Here is a 27641-nt window from a genome sequence, read left to right as displayed (position 1 = left end):
AATTTCATGTTATTCAAGTTCAAGTTTGTTCTTCCTGATTAGCGGCCTAGCATTAGTTTTGGCCCATGGCATGCTCGAGATGCATCCTACCTGATGAACGGATGCGGATTTCCTGTGAAAGCCTTTCCAAGGAAGTTCCTGCGCCGTAAGCTTAGGTGGCGCCCACCGTGATGTCAGGAATCCACTCTTTTGATCGGTTTTGTTAGCTCATTTTAGGATGGGAGACCAAATGGGAACAGAATCCAAGACGCAAGTGGGCCGTATTAAAGGAAAGTGTGGTTATAGAAATTCCTAATAACGTCATTCATACTTGGATGAACTGAAACACAAATGTTAGCATTTCAAAACTTCTGTGGCCATGAATATTTTAACTGTGGACGTTCAATTATCACGTTTTTGGCCCACTTGAGAATTGGATACGGTTCATTTTTTGCCTCATGTCCTAAAATGAACTCACAAAACGGATGGACGGAGAGGATTTCTTATAAACATTACATTGGGACCCACCTGGGTTCCCAGAGCAGGGAAATCTGCGTCCCTGATGAACGGTCCTGATCACTAACACCTGTCCGTACCCAGGGATCTCTGACCGCTAATCCTCCTCGTTGAAAACAAAAAAAAAAACCGACAAAGACGCTCTTTCGTCCAGACGCGGTCCACGGAAACGACCTGAATTTTGCGCCGGGCACATGGTCCGACTGATGAACGGCTGCAACTTCTCCCACGTGCATAGCCTCGAGTGGATTCCAATCCCAGTAGCCCGCGTCGACCTTCCTAGTATTTAGTCCGGGTAACCCTGATTGTGGATCGTGCGAATCTCTGTCTCTGTCTCTCCAGCATTCGCCGTCCCTCCGCAGCTGCACGATCATGGGCGGGGGAAGAGGCGGACAGAAACGCGGGCGGACTCAACGCAGGCATTTCAGGCAGAACCGAGAGAACGTCTGGAAGAAGAGTCGCGCTCTTCCATCAGACAACGACAATAACAGCAATAGCAACAACACCAGCAACAATCCCGACTGGCAGCCCTTCGCCACCCAAAACCTTGCTTTCGAAGAATACTACAAGGCATCTCTCTCTCACACTCTCTCTCTTTCTCTAAGAACCTCGCTCTCCACTGACGATATGCTTCGTTTCACAGGAACAAGAAATAGTGCCTGTAGAAGAATGGGAAGAATTCCTTCACGTTCTCCGCAAGCCGTTGCCGGCCGCTTTCAGAATCAACTCCAGGTATTTCTCTAATGCTACTTTCTTTCTTCATCCTTCTCCGTCTCTTCCAGTTTCATCTCTCTCTGCTTCTCCTTTGGCAAGTATGAAACACAACGTGTCTAGGTCGATTTCATTCAATGAATTTCTTCCTGAACATGATATGAAACTCTCTTTTTTTTTTTGTTAGGAAAGTGAATGCTAAGGATGATAGATGCTGTCATACCATGTGTTTGAGACCATTGATCTTGTCTGTTTAGACGTAGATGTGCCATGGATTGGAAAATCGTAATGGTCGTTTGGATGCCTGTCAGTTTCTAAGTTGTGACTTTCAGCTGTAAGTCACTTACATGGAAGTGACTTCTCACCCCAATCCCCTGAAGTTTCCTGGCAGTTTTTTTTTTTTTTTTTTTTTTTCTGTAAGTGACTTACAGGTGAATTTCCTCCCCCAAACACCACCTGTGACTTACCTGTAATTCACTTTCCACTTACAGAACTTACAGGCATCCAAACGACCCCATAATAGTGATTGGACAACTCTGACCATCGTATCTCAGCAAGTTTTGCCTGCTTGAGTCGGACTGCTGCTCTTTTATTTATTTATTTTAAAAAATTTTAATGTTTTAAGTTGACCGTCCATTCTTATGGGCTTTGATTCGATGGCTTGTGTTGATGCACGAATCTGGACTGCCCTCCTCCGACATCTGAACACCTGCACAGGAAGAAGACAAAAGAGACCCTGGCTAGAGCAGGGGACCCTCCGATGCCGAAGTCAGGCTAGGAATCTGGGTCTGGTTGTGTTAAGGGATTTAGGGCGTGAGATTCAACATACCTGTCCTTATCAAGGAGTCCTTTATTTATAGAGTTCATAGGGCCGCATGGCCCGCAATCTAAGGCACTATCTCGGCCATTAAGTGAGATGTGCGCGAGTGGTGAGTGTCGATAGTTACCCTGGAATTATGCGTTGGGCAGTTATGTGCAAGTGATGAGAGTTGGCAGTTACCTTTGAATCATGCGACACTAGAGAGGATCACACGCCGAGCTAATCTGGGCCGAGCTCCATTGGTCAACCGAGGACGATCCGAGCCAAGCTTACTTGAGCTGAGCTCCATTGGTCAGCCGAAGACGATCCGAACTGATCTAATCAAGACTAAATCAGTTCGAGCTATAGCTCGGACTTGATCTCTCGTCAGATCTATCTGTTCTAGATGGTCCCTTAGTTTTGTCAAGTCATCCAGCTTTCCTAGGTGAGGTGTTTCGGGGACGAGCGTTCGTCAGGCCGAGCTGACCTTGAAGGTGGTCGGACTATATTTTCCCATAACAGCTTGTATAGTCCAATCACCTTGCATTTTTTGAGCTATGAACTGTATGCCTGATATCATGGTTGTGGTCTTGCGGATTGAATCATGGATTTCACTTGGGGTTCCAAAGTGCACGAGGGTGTTTGTCCTCTTTTGGTTTGATGAAATAACTCTGAAATAGAATATTATATGCATATGAGGAACTCGACAGGGTAGAGGCATATCCCTATAGAGGTGGCAGTGGTGGGGAACTTAGTATAATAAAATTTACTCTCATCATTCCATAGCCTGCGATCCTGGAATTGGATTACTTGTTCTTCTTTGATTTTCTTTTTTGAATTTTGATTTAGAGACGAACTTTCATTTATTTTGTTTCTCGAAGGGTTGCCGAGATGGTGCTCGAAAGCTAACAGCCCTATCAAGCAAAAAGCAAGATACAAGCATTACAAGGCCAATTGAGCTATAAAAGATTTCACACTATAGATGACAAAAGAAACGCCATTCTCAATATTGTTGAAGTATCTCCCATTCATTCCCCTCCACATTGAACAAAAGGCCACAAGAATCTCCAACCGCCACTTTGCCTGAGCTTTTTTGCGGAGACTAACCCCATGATCCGCCTTCAATAAGCCCTTCACCAAAGCGGGAATGGACCACTGCACCTTGAAAGAGGAAAGAATAGAATCCCAAATCCCCTAAGTAAAAGGGGCAATGAATGAAAAGTTGATCAACTATCTCAGCATTGCCTGAACACAAGCACATGTTTGGGATCACCATTCTTCTTTTGCGGAGGTCATCAATGGTCAAAACTCTCCCTCCTCCCAACTAGCCATGCAAATGCCTCTAGGAGCCCCGAAATGCCATAACATCACCATCGAAGTATGACCAATGATCGAATTAGAGCATATCAATTTATAGAAAGAGCTAACCGATAAGTGACTTGTACCATCCTTTCGCCACACCAAGCTATTGAGCTCCCTCGATAAATAGTCTACCAAGTAAATTCTTTGCAAAAGTAGACCAAAATCTTCGATTTCCTCGTCTGATAGGACCAACAACACGATGGCAACCACACTCCTAAGGATCCACTACCTGACCAACAATTCCCCATCTAAGTGTCCTTATACACTGCCTACTAGACTACATATAGGAACTCGTCCTTGAAAGAGGAACTCGACACTCAAGTGTCCTGCCAAAATCTAACCCTCTCTTTGCTTCCTATCAAGGAGCCTATCCCTTGAATTTTGCTTGCATTCTAAAAATTCCCCTCCACACTCTAGACGCTCTATACATAGAAGCATCTCTTGTCCACCACCCCCCTCTTCATAGCCATACTTGACCGCAATCGACTTCTCCCAAGAGAGTTCTCCTCCGTACCAAATTACTACCACCACTTCCCTTGGAGAGCTAAGTTCATAGTCTCCAAGACTCTTATATTCATCAACTCCAAATTGGCCACACACATCAAGCAAATATTTGGGAGAACCATTCTTCATTCCAGATCTCCACAACTCTTATATCCATCGACTCCAAATTGGCCATATACATCAAGCAAATATTTAGGAGAACCATTCCTCATTTTGGAGATTATTCATAGTCAAGACTCTTCCCCTTTCAACCAACCAAGCACATGCAACTATCTTCGAAGGAACTCCATATGACCAAATATGTTTTGTAGTCTCCAAGACCCTTATATCCATTGACTCCAAATTAACCATACACATCAAGCAAATATTTGGGAGAACCGTTCCTCATTCTTGAGATTTTCCACAGTTAGGATTCCTCCCCTTTCAACCAACCAAGCACATACAACTATCTTCGAAGTAGTGTAGTAGGACCAAATATCCCCCCCCCCCCCCCCCCCCCCATCTTATAGAAGGAATGGACAGAAAAGCATCAATTTTTATCCACTTGCTAACTCATCTTATCTTTTTCACCAATGATATAAATTGATATGGTTCAACAAAGAAGCCATTTCCGCCAACTCCTCATCCAAAATGAATAGATGACAAAAATAGGACCCAACCATGAGATCGCCACTCGTCGAAGAGCAATGCGCCACAAAAATATTTTGGTTTGAAGATATACTAGCAATCCTCATGAATTGCGATTGCAAGGATTCCTCCCTGCCATACATTGTTTCAAAAATGAATATTTTCACCATCACCAAGAAAAAATTGTACCCATTGTTAAAACACGCTTTTATCAAAGCGATACTTTTGCAAATTGTTAAAGCCCTTATAGAAGGACTAGACTGAAAAACATCAAGTTTTATTCACTTGCTAACACATTTAGGGCCTGTTTGATTTTTCGACTCAACTGTAATTACCATGTAAATGGGTAATAATTATTTACCTAGGTAATTACCACATCTTTCCCAATGCGAATGTGACAACTTACTTTTTTAACACTTAAATCGAGGAATTTACAAAATCAATGTGGGGCCCATCGTGATGTATGTTACTTATCCACACCGCTCATTTGTTAGGCCAGCTGAATTTAGGACACGAGCAAAAAAATGAGGCAGATCCAAAGCTCAAGTGGACCACACCACAGGAAATAGTGGGAATCGAACGCCTACCATTAAAAACTTCTTGGGGCCCTTAAAAGTTTTGGATTAAGTTGATATTTGTGTTTTCCCCTTATCCATGTCTGTGTGACCCAATGAATGAGTTAGATGATGAAAAAACCTCAATGTGGGCCTAGTGAAGGAAATAATTTTCAAAGATGGACGAATTAAGGCCACTGTTTCCTTTCGCGTGGGCCATTTGAGTGTTAGATCTGCCTCATTTTTCGACTCATGCCCCAAAAAATTCTACTAAAATAGATGGACGGTGCGGATATATCATATACATTACTGTGGGGTCCACATATTTAAGTCAACACATTTGTATCGATTTTCGAGGTGGAATTACTCTCACATTTTCAAACAAGGTGAAAAAGTAATAATTACTTATTTACTTGGATTTACATGTATCATGGAAAATCAAACAGGCCCTTATCTTTTTCACCAATGATATAAATTGATATGATTCAGCAAAGAAGGCATTTCCGTCACCTCATCCAAAAGGAATAGATGACAAGAAGATGACCTAACCACGGGATTGCCACTCATCGAAAAGCAATGCGCCAAAAAAACATTTTGGTCCGAAAATATACTAGCTTTCCTTTGGAATAACGATTGCAAGGATTCCTCCCCGCCATACATTGTTTCAAAAACGAATGTTTTCGCCATCCCCAAGCAAAAATTCTACCCATTGTTAAAGCACAGTTTTATCAAAGCAATTTTTTTTTTTGCAAATTGTTGAAGCCCTTATAGAAGGACCGGACAAAAAGCATCAAGTTTTATCTACTTGCTAACACATCTTATCTTTTTCACCGATGATATAAATTGATATGGTTCGGCAAAGAAGCCATTTCCGCCACCTCCTCATTCAAAAGGACCACGAGATTGCCACTCATCGAAAAGCAATGCGCTACAAAAACATTTTGGTCCGAAGATATATTACCTATCCTCTGGAATATTGATTGCAAGGGTTCCTTCCTGCCATACATTGTTTCAAAAACGAATGTTTTCACCATCCCCAAGCAAAAATTGTATCCATTGTTAAAACACGGTTTTATCAAAGCGATCCTTTTGCAAATTATTGAAGCCATATACAGGGAAGAGCCTTTCATGAACCAACCATCTTCAATACAACCATATTTGCATATAATTATATCACTTCAAAATGCATCATCATCAGTCCCAAACCTCCACAACCACTTGCCCAACAACGTCCTATTCATCACTCCTAAATTTTTAATAGCCGCTCCTCCTGCATCATAACTCTTGCACGCCTCACCTCATTTTAGCAAATGATTTTATTTTTTTTTCTTCCACCCCTTACCACAAAAAATCTATTCTTAACTTATCGTTGTCCATGGCTAATTGTGAGCATCGAAAATGGGCAAATTTAATAAAGCTGCTTTGATGAGAGTAATCCGGCATCCTAAAGTACAGACTCCTCCACTTAGCAAGCTTTTTTTCCGCCCTTCAAACTATTAGTATGGTAATTTCTTTTTGTTGCTACCCTAGTGGGTGTAGTGAAAATGGTCAAGATTTTGATTTTGTTACTTCTTAATCAATTGCTATAAATCAAATATATTTGTTGCCGAGAACTGATGTTTGAGATATGGATTTTTCTTTATTTTCATTCAATTGTTCGAACCCTGTAATTCGAATGTACTTGGTGCAGATAACTGATCACCTATTTGGCGGCTGCAGTCTAACGTAGCATGTACCTGTGACTTTCCCACTACCATGTCGCTTGAGACATCTGACCTGTGCACAAGGTGGGCCCCTCCATCAAGGCTCTTTCACTTGTTATGTGGGCCACATGTGTATGTGAGTCACAGCTCAGCTGTCCATTAATTTTGAAGGCATGGCCCACTCGACGAATGAACATTCATGTTTTTTGTGCTAGTGATCTTCATGGTAAGGTTTGCTATTTGTATGGCACAGATTTCCCACACATGCAACGGGTTGGTGGGAAAAGGCAGGGCCGCATGCTAAGTTAGCATGAAGCCATCTGTAGCTGATCTGTTGTATTTAGTGTAATATGCTAGGTTATATTGTGTAAATGAGGAAACAACATCTAGGCATCATAGCATTGTTCATGTGCACGACTATATATACTTCTATACGTCAATGCTCATCACTGAAATGCCAGTTCCTTCTCTATTTTTCAGCGGCCAGTTTTTCAAGGACATCCGGTCACAATTGGAGAATGATTTTATGAAATCACTTGAGTCTGAGGTAGATGCATCCCTGCAATTTTCCTAAATTTTTAACTCTATACTAATTATCTTGCAGTCCTTCATAGGTGTTTGTACTGTTTTTGTTTTGTATATTTTTAACAGGTCACAGATGATAATGAACTGGAGGCTATTAGACCTTTGCCTTGGTATCCGGAGAATCTTGCTTGGCATTTAAATTTCTCTCGGATGCAGCTCAGGAAAAATCAAACCCTTGAGAGGTAATTGATGCATTGACTTTGGTTTTGCTATTGTTGGCCCATAAGTAGAACATATTGGTGAAAAGAATACTCGAAGTAGAACATGACCGAAAGTACCTCATTAATCCTCTCCTCTATTATAACCTGATTCAATTACTAGTGAAACTGTGAGGTGTTGTATTTTGGCTGTGCTTTTGCATTTCTATTTTGTTCAAGGATTAAAAAAAATCATGTTAGTACTGACTTAGGTCCTCCTCGGCCAAGTTAAGTTGGTGCTTATAGTGTGACAACGGCGAGTTGGTTTGTTCTTTCATTGAAAAAGAAATTATATTTTTTAAAAAAAAGATGAAAAGCAAGATAAACTATGAACAGTAATAAGACATGTCAGTTCCCATATTTAAAGCTGAAGTGGGATGCTGCTGTCTCATGCTGTGACCAATGTTTTAAGTATCAGTATTGCTATAAGTTTCGCTGGCCGGGGATACAGAAACAATATTGATATCACTAATAATATCGCCAATAATCGAAAATGCCAGGAAATAGGGGAAAACGGTGGAATTTTTCAGTAAAACCTCAAGAGATTATAAAATACAAATATTTGCATATTTAGGAATAAAAAAATTGCAAAAAGAATGCATACATAATAAGTTTTCTTTTAATGGAGGCCTAAAAGCATGTGTTGTTGTCGTAAGAAATTAGTCCAACCATCCCATCCATCCATCCATTCAACTATCCAACTTTCCATCTAAACATCTGTGGATATTTCATAATATCGACAATACATAATATTTTGCCAAGAAATCGTCTACAACTGGAAAGGAAATGAAAGATTGTTGTCTCGATATTGCCCATGTTGCGATAATAGCAATATCGTGATATTATTGATATTATCGTCGACAAATTGAACACTGCATAAAACCATGCAAAAAAAATAATTTAAATTTTTTTTTTTTTTAATAAACAAAATTTTGGTGATATCAATACGTTGACAATATTATGAAAATATCACCAACACATAGATGATACAAGCAACACCTGGAATTTACACAATAAAAAATATTGGCGAGATACTTGATTTTTTATACTACTAGTGTTATCGGTATCTCCAAGTTGGAGATACAGATAATATCGGGGATATTTCGATAATATCGAGGATACTTCGAACAATGGCTGTAAGATGGCAGTGCAACACTAAATATACCAAAGGGAAAAGAAAACAACAATAATAATTCTAGTATGTACATATCAGCAATGAAGTGGGAAGAATCACAAGTTGGCTCCATGGTTGTTCACCTTGATGCACGACCAATTGGTTACCCAGTCTTCTGGCCTATTCTGTTGTGTCATCAATGAATAAGCCCATGGTGGATTGCCCACAACCAATGTTGTCGAATCGCATATGCGATCATGTGTGATTGCACAATTGCATATGCAACAGCATATATATATATATATATATAAGAAACTAAGGGGAACTTTCCTAAGTTAGTAGGTAACTAATTTTGCATATTTAACATACGTTTGAGAGAAGTAAGAAGTAACAACAAAATCAACAAGCTGTCTTCCTTGAAACTTGAAAGTGCTTGAATCTTGATATTCCAATTTCCGAGAGAGAGAGAGAGAGAGAGAGAGAGAGAGAGTTTCAGGGTGAGAATATTGCAAATTGAGGAGGTTTGGAAGCCTTTTTTATAGGAAAAATGTTGTTGTTGTTGGTTTTTTTTTTTTTTTTTTTTTTTTGCAAAAAATAAAAATAAAAACATTTAATGTGCCATGACCAATATGCGATCGCATATGGATATGGGCATGTGCAATCTCATATGCGCATAGGCGGTCGCATATGACAACATTGCCCACAACAACCATTGTTGCTCATTATTTTGTTTGATAAATTTCAGGTTCCATGAGTTTCTGAAGCAGGAAAATGAAATCGGGAACATAACAAGACAAGAGGCTGTTAGCATGGTCTGCAGATTCATCTAATAACTGTAGATTTTATGACTTTTTTCTTCTTACTGTGAACCTCTGCTTCTTCTGCCATTTCCTGTGCAGTCTTGGTATTTTAGGGTCGGTAGTCGCATTATCTCACTGCTCTAACATTTACTTTTTGTCTTCCAATCTTTGGGATGCAGGTACCTCCATTATTCTTGGATGTACGTCCAGATCACTGTGTGCTTGATAGTGAGTAAGCTATTTGTGCATTTAGAATTCATCTAAACTCCATAACAATTTCTTGCCTTACAAAGAAAAAACCCAGTACAATACTAAAAAGAGAAACCTTTCTCTTTTGTTTTGCACTTGGTTTTGTAAATTCCTCCATATCACTAAGTTAAACAACTCAAATTGGATTCTTCTAATACATAAGGATTGAAATGTTCTACAAAATTGATTCTAATAAAAGTAAAATAAGAAGAAAAATAAATGGCCTACAAAATTCAGCAAATTGAAATAGTTACTAATCTTCAGTTGATGTGGCAAATGCAAAAACAATTCTTTTCTTTAACAGACTTTTTAGCATAGATGGTGTTAGTTTGCATTTTCTCAGTGTTGCCTTGAAGATGCTTGCTGGGGCTGTTTTAATAAGTTCGATAATCTTTTGCCTGATTTTCATTGTCAGTTCAAAACTTGCCTGATAATCTTTGTTTTGTTCTCTTTGGCTTTGGGTTTATAAATTGCTTCATCTTTCAAAAAAAAAATTTGTCAGTTCAAAAGAAAAAGGAAGCCTTTCAAACTATGTGTGTAATAACTCTCTCAAAACCGATATCTTTTATGAATCTATGCTGGAGATGGTAACTATAGCTGAGGTCCCAATTTTTTTTGCAAGGACTTGATTGCATAGCACAGTCATCATAATAGAATCACCACAAAATTTCCCCTCTTGACTGGTTAAATCATTCCTAAAATGTCCAATTTAGAAGTTTAACCCTTTTCTTATGTATGAACTATGAAGATAAATAAACCAACTGCTGATTTGATCAATTTTCCAGATGATAGCTAACTGCTTGTCTAAGAAAAGTGGGAAGTGTTTTCACTCAATTTGAACAATATGAATGCACTTAAAATAGAAGATAGGGCTGCATAATTCTGTCACTATTTATAAGCTTCTTGTAAGGGGATGGGTCAGTTTGGCTCATGGGTCTCATTTTCTGGCGCAAACCCGGCCCGTTAGATGTAACCCAAACTCATTCAAGAAGCATGCAATGACTTTTGATGCCATTACCCATTCCATTACATATGGGATTTAGCCCTACTAAACACCTCTATAACCTGCCCCTTTCGGTTTCTAAAACATCTCTCATTCCTTTCAAACTGTAGGACCCATATACTTGCTAACAAGCTTTACCGCCAAATGTTCCTCCCAATTTTCCCTATGCTCCCACCATGCCACATAAAAAAGAAACTATCAATGGATTCCGGCGACACCCACGCTACTCCAAAGAACTTGAAAAAATTATCCCACATTGTTTTCATAAACAAAAAATGTATGAAAAGATGAGTAATTGATTCCTCGTCTTGGAGGCATAACAAACATACATTCGGAAGGATCATCTTTCTCTTGTGAAAATTATCTATTGTAACTTTGTAAGCACCTTCTTCCTCCCTACTAGCCAAGCGAGCGCCACAACTTTTGGAGGAGTGCCATAATGCCAAATGAAGTCGGACAAAACCCAACATTACTATCATCCCTGCTTAGCAACATATAAAAACATTTCACTGAAAACTTGCCATACTTATCTTTTAACCACTTCATCAACTCAATTTTTAGGAGCTCACGTAATTTCCTCTCCTTGAATGAAGAAGCAACTAGCCACCCTCAAATTTGCCTCCTAAGATCCTTGCTAAACATGGAAAAATTCCTCTTAATTTTTTACCCCCCACCTATATGTCCTCCCAAAATCTAATATTCTTTTTATCTTCGAGATAGAAACCAACCCCTTCCCAGACTTGTTGTTTTGTTGACGCCCTATATTTTCATTGATATGATGATCAGTACAACTATGATGACTTAATCCATCACCCCCTTTCTTCCACCCTATATTTCTTGCCTATCACCTCGCATCATTGGGAACCCACTTCTACTCCAATCCATTTCCCTAATAAAGCTAGATTCATATCCTCCAATTTCCCCCCCCCCCCCCCCAAAAAAAAAAAAAAATCTTACTTCATGAGATGAAATTTGTAGTTATCTTCTACTCCCTTCCACAAGAAATCCCGTCTTAATTTTTCCAATCCATTCAATATTGACCTCAGACAATTGAACAATGACATATAATAAACTGGGAGATCAAACATTGCTACCAACGTTGTCAAAATCCTAGTCGAATCTTAAGCAAAATGATTTGAATCCGACTTTGAATCCCTTTATATATGAATCCTACGGTACTATGATTTGAATCCTACGATCTACGATTCAAATTATACTTATTCTCTTCTATTTTAAGCTTCACTAGGCTTTCATTTTATGTTTTTAAATTGGTGTGGGCTTTAAGAATCGTTTAAAAAAGGTAAATTATTTTATTTGTTCTTTATAAGAGATTAAATGATATATACTTTATCTAACGTTAAATCATGTAATGTTTTAGTGGATCGTTACAACCATGCTTACTTATATGTATTATGGAATGATGTTTGGAAATCAAAATATCTTTTTTGATTGGTCTACAGTATCAAAGTCCGCTTTTCCACAATGATTCTATATTCAAGAAAGGTAATAAGAACATAAATTATTAAAGGATCCTTGTATTTTTTTGAGGGTAGTTTCTTGAAAGGCGAAAAAAAGGAATAAGAATCCTTTAACACTATCATGACATGGTATTACTTAGTACACATTGATGGCAAAAGGACGATTGATGAGTTTAAAAAAAATTTGTCCGATGTATTTATATTTTTCATTTTTTTTTTCCAAAATTTTAAGAAATTTGTAAAAATTCTTACGATTTGCGATTCGATACGATTCAACCCCTACTACGATTTACGATATGATAAAGATTTTGACAACATTGATTGCCACCTTAATTAAAGTTATTCTCCCACCTAAAGATAAGTGCTGAGCTTTCCATTGAGACCATCACTTTGTCCCATGGATGTTTTGTTGGTCTTCAAATGATAACAGGAGACCAGGATATGAAGTAGGAAAGGAACCCTCCCTACACCCAAATCTCCTCCTTAGAAATACTCACCCCCAAAATCTCACTCTTACCCCAATACAGGCTCAAAACAAACTATAATCAATCAAAGGTTTCCCACTTTTAGATCATCTGCCTCAGAAAATAGTAATGTATCGTCAGCATGCTGCAAGTGGGTATTCTAGATATCTGTATTATTCACCCCAAATCCTATCACCAAACCTGCCTCTGCCCCTCTATTAATCAATCTGCTCAAAGCCTCCATTACAACCACGAATAAATATGTTGAAAGGGGGTCCCTTGTCTCAACCCCCTAGTAGCTGAGAAGAAGCCACTCGGAGATCCATTAACCAGGATCGATAATTTTGCAAAACTCACACAACTCCGTATCCGAGATTGTGATTTTACATGCCTATTGCTAGTTCTAGTTGCATTTAGAAGCACCTTGTTGTCATTAAAAAAATAAAAACAGAAGTCCACATAATGTAATTCCAACAAATTGGGGTTTTTGCCCAATCTCTCATAAAATTGATTGGCTTGATTAACACGACTCTGCTCCAAATTGTTAAAGGGTCCAAGACCATGCCTCAGTGATGGACCGAGTGCCTTTCAATGTTGAGGTCTTGGGATTGAGCCCATACTTACCTATCAAAAAAAAATGTCAATGTTAAATAAATAAATAAATAAAACCAGTCTAACCTTCTTCTTCTTCTTCCTCTTTTTTGTATAACTTTTTTGTAATTGGGAAAAAACGCCCGTTCTGCCCAAAATCATGGGTCCTCTATCACAGTGAAGTCCCTAAAATTAACTCAAATATTAGCTTGACCCTTAATTTTAATGCCTTTGTAGACATATACTTGTGTGGTAGCCTAGGTAATTTAAGACACTTATGAAATTATTTGGAAAGTTTCTGCAAAGATGTCTTATGTGGCAGTTCAAAGTCTACCATTTTATTTGGTTTTGCAGGATCCTGCTGGTTGAAACAGTTGGGTCTATTCTTGCTCAAAAGAGGGCTCACACGATAAAACGGTGTTCCCTATCATTTTACTGGCGGGTCCCATTTTTAACGACAGTGGGAACTCACTGAACCAAATAAAATAGTTACCTGTGGACTACCTTCTTTTACCCTTTTTTTTTTGTTAGCTTGTTAGTACACCCCACTGTCAGTTGACACTTCACTGTTAGCTACCCCCACTAGGGATCGATACCAAGACCTCAAGTGTTGAAACGAGGTACCTTCTTTTACCCTTGCTTCAAAAAATAAAAATAAAAATTGTGGGGAGTTTGTAAATTTTCTGCTATAGTTTTAATATTCCAATTTGGAGTTTTATCAAAAGTTTTATATTGTTTATATGCATTATCATTTCGAGTACCATATCTGATGTTACTTCTTTACATTCTTAATTTTGACTGTTCTATTTGCTTTGATGCAGTGTGTGCAGCACCAGGTTCAAAAACATTCCAATTGCTTGAGATAATACACCAATCAACTGAACCTGGATCACTACCTGATGGATTGGTGCTGTTCCTTTTTTTTCTTCTTCTTCTCTCTGAATTGTGTCCTTCCACTTTTTTCCTTCGGTTGCTTTAATCAAGTTGATTTACATGGTTGTTATGATCAGAATTAGGCTAGTTGCATTAAGGTATTTGAATATATATGTATTTCCAAAATAAGCATTCCTCGAATAGGAATGATACATGAGGTATGAGATAAGATTTTGGAAAAAAAGAAGAAGAAGAGATATTAGGAAGATTTTTTAGGTTTGGGATGGATTTGTTTGGATCTAACGGAGGTCATTATGATCTGGGGAGATTCTACATAAGATAACACACACACACACACACACACACACACACACACACACACACGAGTGGGTACGCGTCAATCACCACCATTTAAACCTTATCCCAATTAATTGTGGTCAGCTGCACGAATATTGTTACACCCGTACGCTCCATGTAATAGTCTATCACATAAGTTGATTAAAATCAATGAGTTGGTATGCATCAATCAATGAATGAAGTAAAATAATGTCTTTTCCTTATCTGCTGCTCCAGAAGAATATCTTAAAGTGCAATTTATAAAAGAAGAAAAAAACACTTTTTATTATTTTGGGTTTGTTTCATCTAGTATCATAGCAACAAAAATTCGTTGATGCTTGCAGTTACGTTGTGTCAACAAAAATGGCAATACAAAGCTGGAATCCTGAGCTATGACCAAATCCTGTTATCAAAAAACGAATCCAAAGCTAAGCAATTCCAGGAGAACTCCAAGAATACTATGGAAGATATCAAAACTATGTTTTCTCCATGAAGTATAAGTTTGAGCAGGTTCTAGAGTGATTAGCAGGGAATGGGAACGGATTCTACTTCCCAATTGGGAGCTTTGGCAAATCATCTGAGTATTCTATGCCATCTAAATACCCTGTTAGTAAAGGAGTGTTATTTGGAAAAGAGGCCAAGGGAAACTGATGCAGGACCAATGCCTGAACCAAATAACATGTGAGATCAAGTGATAGAATTAAAACAATTAACAAAAAAACACAAACATTGCCATAATCATCACGAATACCATGAAAATAAAAAGAACATCATGCATAATCCTTGCCTAAATTACCAACATCGTCACACAAGATCATTAAATAAAAGAAAATTAGGATCTAATGGATGTAGGGACATCCTATTAGCATAGGGTATAAGTCTATTTCAAAGTAGGGGGCCTAATACAACCTAGGGTAAATTAGGGTTTTAGGAAATTGGAAAAATCTAGAAAAGTTAGGGATTTCTAGATTTAGGATTAAAGTTTTGGTAGAGAAGGAAGGGATTTATGATTTAAGAGTGAAAGGAAGCCAAAAGGGACAAGGTGTGGCCGTACGGCACACGTGTGGCATGGAATGGATGGGTTAGGTCTCTTAGAGTTTGGGATTGTAAATAGGTAAATGAAAGATGGGTTTAGGAGAACATGAAGGCTTAGGATGGGAAAATCGAATAACTTAAAGAAAATACCTTGATGGAGGGGAAAAGATATGATGATGTGGGAATAGATAGAGATCTTACACCTTTGTTGATGAAGATTAGCCTCACACCAATCTTCTTTTCAAATCACATGAAAGTATCTGCAAATCTTATGGAGATGGGAGAAGAAGAAGAAAGTAGGAGCTTTTTCTTCTTCTTTTTTTCTTTTCTTTTTTTTAAATCACAAAATCTAACGAGGGAGAGGGCCACACGCCCACCCTCTTTTATAGCTCCAAGAAAGTTCAAAAATTACAATAAACACCATATTTTGTGAATTTTGACGAAAATAGCCATAGTCTAACGAAAATCAACTAAAAACACTCATAACAGTGTCCAAACATAACATAAACAAAACTAAATCCTATAAGCTGATAAAATCTAAGAAAAACTAGTGTGGATGATCCACGATCAATGGCCCGATCATGTGATCCAATGATCCGATCGTCACGTCCCTCCAATCCAACAGTTTGGATCACTCCATAAAGCAGTCCATGTGCATCTTCCTAACGTGGGGTCTTCTAGATGCTTACACATGCACATGGGGTCTTCAACACGATCACGGGTACGCACGTAGCCATAGGAAAATCGGTGTGGCCCACCTCATTTGATACGTACGCAAAGGTGTTCGTGGAGTGATGTCCTCATCAAAAATGAGCATTTCTATTTTGGTGATAAATATTATTGATTTGAGTGTAAAGGTAGACAACATGAAGATAACTTAAGAAGAGCATGCTCGAAAGCAAGACAAAGTCTGGCTGAAGAGAGTTACAAACAACTTCAAGTGATTCATTTACTTGTATCACTCCTTGAGGAAATCAATCTTGCCCTCAAGGTAGTTGATCAAATAAATTCTGCAAATCTCAACAAATCACATGCATTTTGTAAGCTGTGGGATTTAAAGAGAAATCATTGATATGAAAATATTACATGGGATTCAGGAAGATGTTTTAACTTTGAAACACCATTGACGACAAGGTTGAAAAAAATGATCATAATTAGTTTAGTTGCATTTAGGCATTTGAATATAGATTTATTACCAAAGGAAGCGTTCCTACATGTAGTAGGAGATCAGTAAGATTTTGGAAATATCACTTAGATCTTTGGGAGGTATTAGGATTTGGATGGATCTATTTAGATCTAATGGAGATCATTAGGACTTGGGAAGATCCTACATAAGAGATTATAAATGAGTAGAAAATAAATATGCATCAATCAATCAATGAAATAAAATAACTTATTTCCTTTATCTACTCTGGAAGAAAATTCTGTCTTATTTCTGGAGGTTTGCCCCCTCAAACCTGCATGTAGCAGGGGAAAAAGCATCACTTTCATTATTTTTATTGTCTTGGGTTCCTATTAATGGTGTTCCGAACTCTATAATTTCTCCTGCTTTATTGGCTAGTATCCACTTTATTTTGCCTATGAATTTTCTTTTGTCCTGATCATGGTTCTCATTTGTTGGATGATCCAGATTATAGCTAATGATGTTGACGTGCAAAGATGCAATCTTCTCATCCATCAGACAAAAAGAATGTGCAGTGCCAACTTGATAGTAACAAACCATGAAGCTCAACACTTCCCTAGTTGCAGTGTGAATGGTAATTTCTTGGACAAGGGAAGCATAGATGGTGGGTTGGCTAGCCCTCAATCAAATGGAGCAGAAGAGCCAAACAAAAGACAGCTGTTATTTGATCGTGTTTTATGTGATGTTCCATGCAGTGGAGATGGTACACTTCGTAAGGCCCCTGACATTTGGAGGAAATGGTAGATGTTTTTTTATAACTTTAGTTTGTCCTTTAATGCCATTTATACTTTGAATTATTTCATTGAATTTGTATGTATTTATGTCAGGAATGCAGGAATGGGCAATGGGGTCCACCGCCTTCAAGTGCAGATTGCTATGCGCGGTATGGTTAAATGGAGAAACAAGAGCATTATTTAGTCTCTTCACTAGATGTTATTCTTATTTATCTTCTTTTTATCAATATAAGAAATGAAAAAAAAAAAAAAAAAAAAAGGCATGCTGCCCATCGAGGTAATGGATAGGAGGTTCTGCTACACGGCCCTTCTGAAGACACCTTTAGCCGGTACATCTCCCAAAGTATGGGCTTCCCTAATGGTGTCTGATTGATACCAAGAATGACTCCATTTTCACCCGAATTTCATTACTAAGGGAAACTTGCGTATGCTTATTCCATGTTGGCCCAAATGTTATTTTTGTATATCTTGCAATTTGAAATTTTAGATGCTGCTTTTGTTTCCTCAATATTGAATTTACATGAATTGCTTTCACAAATGCAAGCTAAGGGTTGTGGCTAAGAGCAGTATTCATTGTAGTTTATTTGGAAGGTTGGAAGGTCATTGAAGCCGAGTCTATAAACACCAACATATGTACTACTACTGATGTGTAGTGTTCATTGCAGGTATAGCATTGCTTAAAGTCGGTGGAAGAATGGTCTATTCAACATGCTCAATGAATCCAGTTGAGAATGAGGCTGTCGTTGCTGAGGTAATGTGGTATTTAGCAAGGATATTATAATGTGGGGGCATTTTCACACTGGGCTTGAGTGGGGTGGCCTGTGGGATGCGCAGGCACACTCGGGGTGGGCGGCCTGTGAAACCCATGGATTTGAGGCCCACGAGGAGGCAGAACCCATGGATTTGGTGCCCGCGAGGAGGTTTCAGCCGAAAACCTAACCCATGGATTTGGGACTTAGGCTATGAGATAAATGGATTAATTCGCCATGTTATATCAGTTCAAGCTTTTAGAGCAAGTGATTAATTGTCCTACATTGTATTATTTGTATTTTACTTAATTCTCTCTTCCAACCTGACGTTTCCTCACCAATTGAATTTGCTACTTGTCTGTTTGAATGTTTGCAATCTGAGCACACATGTTTTTAATCTGCAATACTTCCTTTATGTACAATATTCTGTTTCATTTTCCAATTTATTAATCTCACCACAATTAATTTTTCTCTAATTTTCAAGAAATTTTATCTACCAGTAGTCCGGTATATTATGTAACTATTTAAAGCCATAAATGATCAGACCAAGAAATGGATGCAGGAAACAATGTGAGAAACTGAAACGGATCTCATTTTATGGGGGTTGTTATAGTGGTGGCTAGCAGTGTTTTCAATATCGACGACATCGATTGATATCCCACAGGAGATCATGTATCCCACTTGGGCGATACGAAACCCCAAGTTAGTAACTAAAATTCTTTATATCACAAAAATATCGTAATGTATCATATAATGTCGCAAATATCGTGACATATCGCGGGATATTATGACCAATCCCTTTTATAAAATTCTTGATATTGGTTGATATTGATCGAAATCGCACAAAAACTTGAGAAGTCCAAGGCTTTCTTTAGAAACAAAATTATTCATCTCTTTTTCTTGATTCCTCTCTACTTCTAACTAGATCTATTGTGAATTTCAACCCTTCAGCTTGAATCCCTTTAACACGAATTTCAAGTCAATATCAAGATTTAAGCTGATTTGGGGCCATTTCCGATCCTATGAACATTTTCAAGTTTTGATCCATTTTTTTGGTTATAAAATCACATGAAATCAATGCCAAATTGTCGCATCCAGAATCCTAGAACTAGAAATGTTACTTTCTGACTCCTGAATCCGATGACGACAAGAGAATTTTTTTTTTCTAACAAGTGTAATCTAATTAGGTGAGCTACATCTACAAATACTAAAAATCTGAAAGGGAAAAACATCACATACAATATCAACATCTAACGGCAGACCGATTCCTTCCAAGGTCGCCTAACATCTCACATACATCATCTCACATCATATACATACAGTGGTCCAATCATCTCAACAACAAAGCTCCAACAACTCCTGCATGCATCCTAAGGCTGAGTGTATCCTGAAAAATGTTGGGAATTTTGGTATGAGCAAAACCTGACTCAGTGAGTCAACGGCATGCCGGGAATAAAACACGGCTTGTCAAGATGCTCCCGTAAAAATTTTTAAAAAAATAAATAAATAAATAAATAATAAAAAAAATCCAAAACAACCATGAGCATGTTATCAAATCAAGCACGTTATCACATATGGGCAAGTTATCATGAACATATCATAATGGGACATATCATCATACGTGAACGGGTCACTACAGATAAGCAGGTTATCATTGATGAGCACATTACCAAAGGTAGATATGTTATCATAGTTTAGCATATGGGTATGTCATCAATGTTAAGCATACCACTTAAATATGTAACTATGAGTCATGAGCCTAGCAAGTGATCATATCCAAGACGGTTAAACTCTACATTCTATTATAAGGCATGTTACCATAAGAAAGCATGACATAGAACAATGTGAGTAGAATGCATGAAGAATGATCGGAATACAACTCGCAATGTCATAGGCCAATAGGATCCTCACACCAAGAATCACAACCCACATTAGTCCCATTCCTAACGTGCAGCGTGATTCCAAGAAGATAAAACCTCCAACCAGGAATGGTTCCATATTTATTAAGGACCATGGCTTACGAAAGATCACACGAAGATTACAATTTGCACTTTTACTATACCAAGCTGCATGAATGCATGCAAATGACTAAGCATGCTATAACAAGTAAAGAATAAAACTAATACATGGTGTAGTTGGGATGATAGTACACGGTACCACCAGCTGCGGGGTCCATCACAAGGAGCTTCTATCCAAACCAGTCTCATACATGGTTTGGATAGCTAAACACAATGTGGTAAGCTCTTGATCTCAGGTTAGTCCCATACCTAATCGAAATCTTCGCTGTTGCGAAGGTACACACGATGATCTAGTTGCACACCACCAGCCCAAGTGGATATTGTATGAATGAATGCATTATTCAAATGCAAAATATCCCTCTCCTCAAATCGCACACCTCCAAACTGCATAATACATCTTCACAAGAACCATAGACATACCACACAAGTGTGGGACGCATTTAGTTTGTCGACTTCTTGCGATATTTCATTTATTAGGTGAAATTTTTTTAATGCATTTCATCAGCCTCTTGCTGCTATTGTGAATGCCATCAATTCTTCCAGTCTAATGTTCTCTACTTCGGAGAATGTGTCAGAGACAGACCTGGTTGAAGTTGCAGTGCACATACCAACTGAACAATGATTTCTTCTGCTTGCAACTATCTGGAGGGAAATAGGTAGGAGGATGAGATGCAAAGGGATGCAAGCAGAGGTCTTAAAACAGGTTTCTTTTAGAGGCTACTGTTGTGGACCCAGTTTATCATGGATTTCCCCCCTTCTAAAGTTCAAGGAATTTAGTAGAAGAGATGAAACAAGGAAACCTTAGGAAAATTGTGAGAGGTTTGGCTTGCTCTAATACCTAATACATCAACTTCTATGTTCTCAGAAGAAATGCATGCCATTCATCGTTTGCTAAATAACTGATGACATGTTCCGCCTACTTCGTAACCCAGATTGGTGCACAGGAGCTTTTGAAAGCAATGATGTGATGTTTCATGTAGAGAACGATCCCTTCCTTTCTCCCTCTCTCTCAACCTTTAGTTTGATCCATTAAATATCTAGATTGGATTTTCATGTCAAGGTTGTGAGTCTTGTGGCCCTAATGCCCCAAGTGCAGGAGCATGATTCTTGATCTGCCTAATCTTATTACCCAAACCCGACGCAAAACCTGCAGCATCCTTGCTACTACCAAGTAGGCATGTTCTTTGCCATGATAATAAAGATCACTATCCTAAAGAAGATAATAATGAAAATCAGCCGCTTTCTCTATGTATTCTAGTTGGTTTTTGGCAAGTATTATTTCTAATGCTTTGTTGCTGCATTTTTCTCTTAAGTTTTCTAATCTTTCTGTTGGGGGTGTTGTTTCTCTCTTCTTGGTTTCACGTCTGGGACAAATGTTTTCTTTTTTATCCACCATCTCTCTGTCCTTTCTTCAGGTTCTTCGAAGAAGTGGGGATGCGGTCGAGCTTCTTGATGTCTCTGCTGAGCTCCCTCAGTTAGTCCGTCGCCCAGGTCTTAGACAATGGAAGGTAAGCTAGTAATATCGTCAGACGTGTGTAGGCATTGTTCTCTTTAGTATGCTGCCATAAGTAGATCCTAAGTTCTATGATGATATCAGACACTTAGTCTGTTGTGACATGTATGTGGATGCCACCATACATCCTGAGTTTCTTGTGGTATATTATTGAAACTACAGAAACAATAGGTCATATTGTACATGCTAAGTGTATGAATTGTTCTCTTTTGTATGCTACCATAAGTCGATCCTAAATTCTATGATGATGTCGAACAATTAGAGTCTGTTGTAACATGTATGTGGATACAACCATAAATCTTGAGTTGCTTGTGGTATATTATTGGAATTACAGAAACAACAGGCCATATTGTACCAGCTTAGTGTATATTTGATGAAGTTAAAGCAGAGTTTCTTAACATATGAAATTTCACACATGCATATGTTCTTGGGGGCTGACAAGTGCACGTGTAACACTCTAGTGCAGCGTCATGGGCCTCTCCTTTTCCTGTGAAACAACTTCACAGGTCATCTACCTAGTCTTATTGTGTCCAAATGAAGCATCTAATTTTTTTAATCCTCAAATGTTAACATGGCAGGTTCGAGATAAGGGCCTCTGGCTCACTTCTTACAAAGATGTTCCGAAATACAGGAGAACTGGGATTGTACCGAGCATGTTTCCTTCTGGTGAAAGCTGCGTGGTGGAAGAAAGAGTTTCTGATGATTTAGAAAATGAGATGGGCAAACCTGAAATTGAAAGTGAGACGGGAAATCTTACTGACTTGAAAGGGAGCCATCAGAATGGTAGCAATCATATGACCACAACTGATGGTGGTGAAACTGTTATTGAATTGGTGCAACCTCCCAATAGCACAGCCGTACAGAGTTCGGATACTGATTGCAAGGGGGAAGTCTCAGTTCTTCCACTTGAACATTGCATGAGGATACTGCCTCATGATCAAAACAGTGGAGCCTTCTTTATTGCTGTTCTTCACAAGCTTTCTCCTTTGCAGGGTAACTTCTATAATCAATTGTTTACAATGGTACAGAACGTACTTGATTTTCCTTCTTTATATGAAGGTGTTGTCCAAAATGAGCCCTTTTAAAGATATTGGTGGCAATATGGACACATGTGAGCAGTCCACGTGTGAGAGCCAGGGTATTCTTCAGGCAAGCCTTGCTGTTAATTTGACCTGGCTAAAAATCAGACTGGTCTGCTCATCAGGTGGGCCACATGTGCGATAAAAAAACTAATGTTCCCCATCAAATGTGCGCCTTCAGTCAAACTGATTACTGAATTAGCCTTCTTGGATCTTGCACACGGGTGCCACGCTTTTGTGCTCGTGAAGAGAGCCGCAATCCTCATCGATTATCTTCTGCATTTATCATCTGGTATTTACTAGGATAATTTACAGTATTGCAACTCATGTCATTCTTTTTTCTTTTTCTTTTTCTTTTTGTTTGTCTTCCGGTTGTTTCAGAGAATCCTATCAGCAAGTGTTCTAAAAAGGGGACTTTGTTGCCCAAGAAATTATCGGACGATATTATTGAAGATATGCCAGAGATAAGTTCATCAAAAGATGGTCCCAGTCAAAACTTAGTTTCTGCTGAAGCAGCTTCTAATGCAGATTTACTGGACAAACAAACATCTATAATGCCCATGGAAATTTCTTTGGAAGTTGACGCCAATGAGAATACCACCAAAGAAAATAAACTGGAAGCCAAAGCATGTGAAAATAGGGAGAGTGACCTGGAGAGACCGAAGGGTGAAAAAGGAAAGTCACAGATTCAAGGCAAGTGGAGAGGGGTTGACCCTGTTGTATTTTTCAGAGATGATACCATAATCAATAGCATTAGGAACTTTTATGGTGTCAGTGAATCATTTCCATTCGATGGCCACCTTGTGACAAGGAACAGTGATGTCCACCACGTAAAGAGAATTTACTATGTATCAAAATCAGTTCGTGATGCTCTGAAACTGAATTTCCAAGTGGGGCAGCAACTTAAGATTACTTCCCTTGGCCTGAAGATATTCGTAAGCACTGTCTTTCTGTATTGACTCCCCTTCTCTTTTTTCTCTTTTACTTGCTAAGTTTCATTCAGTGCTTTCTCTTGTTCCCCAAATTCAAATTCATAGCAGTTGGTTTGTGAATGACCTGAAACATCATTTCTTGCTTTATGATGTATTTCAGGAGCGGCAGACATCAAAAGAAGGTCCATCACAGATTGCGTACCGGATATCGTCGGAAGGATTGCCATTGCTGCTCCCTTATATCAGCAAACAGATCTTATCTGTGTCATATGCTGACTTTGAGCACCTTCTGCGATACAGAATCATCAAGTTTGCAGATTTTGTTGACGCTGCCTTTGGCGAAAAGGCATCAAAGTTGATGTTAGGTTGCTGCATTGTAGTATTAAACACAGGTGCGCCTAGGATACTTAAATGTTCTTTTGGGAAAAATATCCAGTGCTTAGTAATATTGTTCAAATTACTGAGCATTCAATATCTGTACATTCAGTGTACATGCATGAGATCCAAACCATCCATCAGTTGGGCCCTACAGTGGATTGGCCTTACCCCAAAAATCACAACATTGGGTGATCCCAGCGACCGACTGGTTGGAGGATTTTTTTGCTTGTTGAATATTGAGTATAACCTTCCATTTCCTATTACCAAAAGTTCTCCAATTGGGGACTCGGGACATCCAATTGGTGTTCTTTTGGGGTACAGTTGCTCAGCCCAGCTGTAAACAGTGCGGATCCCTTGCAATTGTGCCACCTGTACTGAGATGAGTTCTTGATAATGTGGACATTATCTATGTTTAGGTCTCCTAGTCCTAGAGCTCCACCCGCTGCCACAAGTGCTAATCTGGCATGCATGCAGGACATCAGAACTATCAACTCAGGGCATAGAGCCAACATTTTAGGTCTTCTGGTCACAAACTCCACCCTTTTGACTGTCAGGTAGGCCACATAGTATGGGAACAATGGATGGTCTAAAGAAACTTGACATATCTGGCTACCTGATAGTTGAATGACCTGAGATTTTGGTATGGTGAGCCCTACATGATACATGGCTTGGATGTCCTACATGTGCCAGGTTGGCACTATCAGCTGTTGTGTTTGTGAACTTGAAAGTTTCCACTTTGTTACTGTTGTGTGACTGCAGGTGACCAATATTCACCAGAGACCATTGTATTAGATGCATCCACAATTGCTATTGGCTGCTGGAAAGGTAAGACCAACTTGAGTGTAATGGTCTCCCAGACAGATAGCCAGGAGCTGCTTGAAAGGCTTTCCGTACGTTTGGGGAAGGACAAAGTTTCCTTGGCACAGGCGGACGGGTGTGATAGTTCAGAGCCTGTTATGGCTGTAGATGAAAATGCAAATGATGCTGATTTGATTGAGGATTTCGAAACTGCTGAACAAGAAGTCAGTTGAGACTGAGGTGAATTTAAGCTTTTTTAGATTCAATCTTTCTTAAGGTTTTGTGTTATCTTATATATTCCACAGTAGGGTGGAGTAGGGTGTTGTCATTCAGATAAATAGTGATGCATTTATGATTGATGGGGGAAGTTTCTAGATTTTGGTGAAATGGGATCTACTATAGGTTGGTCTAAGATTCTTGAATTAATTGATATGAGTGTTGGCGCCATAGTTTAAAAACCCAAAAAACTTAAGACTCAACTCGATGACCAGCTGGGTTGGATCAACTCCAAGGTTCAACTTGATATTTAATTATTAGATTAATAATTATAATTAAGTGATAATAGCTATTTAATGGGTTAGGAATATATATAAAAAATGGCAAAAAAACAGTCATAGATGAAGCGCATGACTTGAAGAGTCACTCGACTCTCCAAGGTCAGGTCAGGTGTCAATCTATCACTCCATCCTCCACTTTTAATATTCTGAAAAGTAATTACCCAGTGAGTGGCTCGGTTTGAGTCACAGCCGGTTGCTTTTGAGTTGATTGAGTCTGTGATCTGACTCTACTGAGTTGTGGATAAGTCATGATTGAGTTGAGCTCACCAACGAGTTTTGTGGTGACTCTACCAAAGTTTTTGAGTAAAGTCACTGAGTTTTAGAACCATGGTCGGCAACTTTGGCCGGTTCTCCTTTTCTGGGGAGAGTTGCACAATTTTTCCTACAAAGTAGCCTATTAATCATTTAAAAAGAAAGAAAGAAAGGAAAAAAAAAAAAAAAAAAAGCAGGAGGGAGAACTGGTGATAAATATATAAATTAGTTGTGGATCCTACCATGACGTCAGTGTTAAATCTATTATGTAGCTCATGTTAGGATGTCTGCCTCAAAACTAGGCAGGTTGAAAAGTCACGGTGGCCTGCGACACAGGAAAACTGTAGCTTAGGTACATGCGGGCGCCCCCAAGACTTCAACCTGTGGAATCTGGGCCATCTTCCAATTAAGAAAATTGGATTATTTCATTTCTTTGACTATTTGGCTTTGTGCTTTTAAAATGGTCGGTCACCATAACCTTTGTATGATTAATGGGTTGAAATATTTAATTAGAAATTTTCTGGGCTTTTCACATCCATGATGTACCTATCCCATAAACGGTTTGGGTCACTGAAACGACCCCAAAGCCAATGGGATCGAAGGGTTGAATATACATTCCACTTGTAAAGTGTACCCTATCCTATGACCAGTGTGGGTCATTGAAAGAACCCTAATCCAACAGCTAAAATCACGTACTCTCTCCAGCTGTGTTGCACAAGCCATACCCACCAGTACATTGGTCATCGATGCATTAGATAAACATTAGAAACTGACTCCCATGCCAATCTACCATAGGCTAAAATCTAGTTCAAAAACCCATAAACACGACTTGACTCGATGTTCATCCAAGACTGATAATTGATAGATATTTTGAAAACTTGTGGATTAGTTGTTACCCTAACCATGAGGAGCCCAGATTGCTGTATTTGTTGTTTATCACGCCATCTATCTGTTTTTCCATCTCATTATAGGACGCGATCCCAAACCGTAAGAAGATCATGCCACTAGAAACAGTGATGAATGACTATTAAAACTTTGTGGGCCACAAGTTTTGGATCAAACTGATCTTTGTATTTTCCCGTCATCCAGGTCTTCTTGACATTACCAACAGATTGGATGGCAAATAAACATTAAACCTTACTATGAGCCCTTTGGAATTTTTAATGGTGAAGCACTCAATGACCACTGTTTCCTGTGGTGTGGTCCACCTGAGATTTGGATCTGCTTAATTTTTGGGACCACGTCCTAAAATGGGCCAGAGAAATGGATGGACAGCATGGATATACAACACATCAAGGTGGGCCCCATGGTAAGGGTAACACCCAACAGCTAATCCGCTCGGCCGCGGATTGGATACTGACAAGGTCAGTAGCCAAATCGCTACTGAAGTGACGTCACCAAGCTTTGTGGACCCCACCATGATGCGGGTGTTGTATCCATACCGTCCAACCAATGTTCGAGATTATTTTATGGCGTTACAAAGAGAATGAGCTAGATATAAAGTTCAAATGGACCCCACCATGGAAAATAGTGGGGACATTGACATCCACCGTTCAAAACTTCTTAGGGGCCACAGTAGTTTCGGATGAAGCTGATATTTTTGTTTTCACTTCATCTATCTCTATGTTAACTTATGAATAGGATGGATCTAAAAAATACATCACTGTGAGCCCTATAAATGTTTCAATGGGACGGCTCCCACGGTTTTCAGTGGTGGGTCCACTTGAAATTTAGATCTATCTCATTCTCTTTGTAACTCCATAAAACGACCTCTAAAAATCGTTGGACGGTATGGATACAACACATGCATCATGGTATGGTCCACAGAACTTGGTGACATCACTTCAGTAGCTATTTGGCTACTGACCTAGTCAGTATCCAATCCGCGCCCAATCCGCTCCAAGGATCACCTAGTGCAAAAATCAGCCATATTTATTCATCAGATGGACATGGATTATTTTTTCACAA

At 38.9% G+C, this 27641-nt stretch overlaps 1 protein-coding gene across 2 annotated transcripts; it reads left to right on the top strand.

Moving 5' to 3' along the window:
* The first annotated feature begins 867 nt into the window (after window positions 1-867).
* LOC131234303 (uncharacterized) lies at window positions 868-25273 on the top strand. 2 transcript variants are annotated; one of them, XM_058231089.1, is made up of 15 exons: window positions 868-1065; window positions 1139-1227; window positions 7239-7302; window positions 7407-7522; window positions 9397-9463; window positions 9631-9679; window positions 14058-14143; window positions 17111-17403; window positions 17491-17546; window positions 18063-18148; window positions 21580-21672; window positions 22256-22670; window positions 23138-23691; window positions 23849-24080; window positions 24826-25273. In XM_058231089.1, the coding sequence occupies exons 1-15, from the start codon at window positions 868-870 to the stop codon at window positions 25095-25097; spliced, it is 2670 nt and encodes an 889-aa protein (XP_058087072.1). In that variant the 3' UTR covers window positions 25098-25273. The 2 variants fall into 2 exon arrangements, with proteins under 2 accessions (XP_058087072.1, XP_058087063.1); XM_058231080.1 differs by having other exon boundaries at window positions 7236-7302.
* Window positions 25274-27641: the final 2368 nt, after the last annotated feature.

This window comes from Magnolia sinica, chromosome 2, assembly GCF_029962835.1.
Source record: "Magnolia sinica isolate HGM2019 chromosome 2, MsV1, whole genome shotgun sequence".
NCBI lineage: Eukaryota > Viridiplantae > Streptophyta > Magnoliopsida > Magnoliales > Magnoliaceae > Magnolia > Magnolia sinica.
This window is presented reverse-complemented; position numbering and strand designations above follow the sequence as displayed.

What these genes read in the sequence shown, in the direction of transcription:
- LOC131234303 (XM_058231080.1), top strand. Translation starts at nt 868, where the DNA reads ATGGGCGGGGGAAGAGGCGGACAGAAACGCGGGCGGACTCAACGCAGG. An exon ending in GATCACTACCTGATGGATTG is followed by an intron (nt 14,144 to 17,110) that starts GTGCTGTTCCTT and finishes TGGATGATCCAG; the next exon opens with ATTATAGCTAATGATGTTGA. An exon ending in CAAGCTTTCTCCTTTGCAGG is followed by an intron (nt 22,671 to 23,137) that starts GTAACTTCTATA and finishes CGGTTGTTTCAG; the next exon opens with AGAATCCTATCAGCAAGTGT.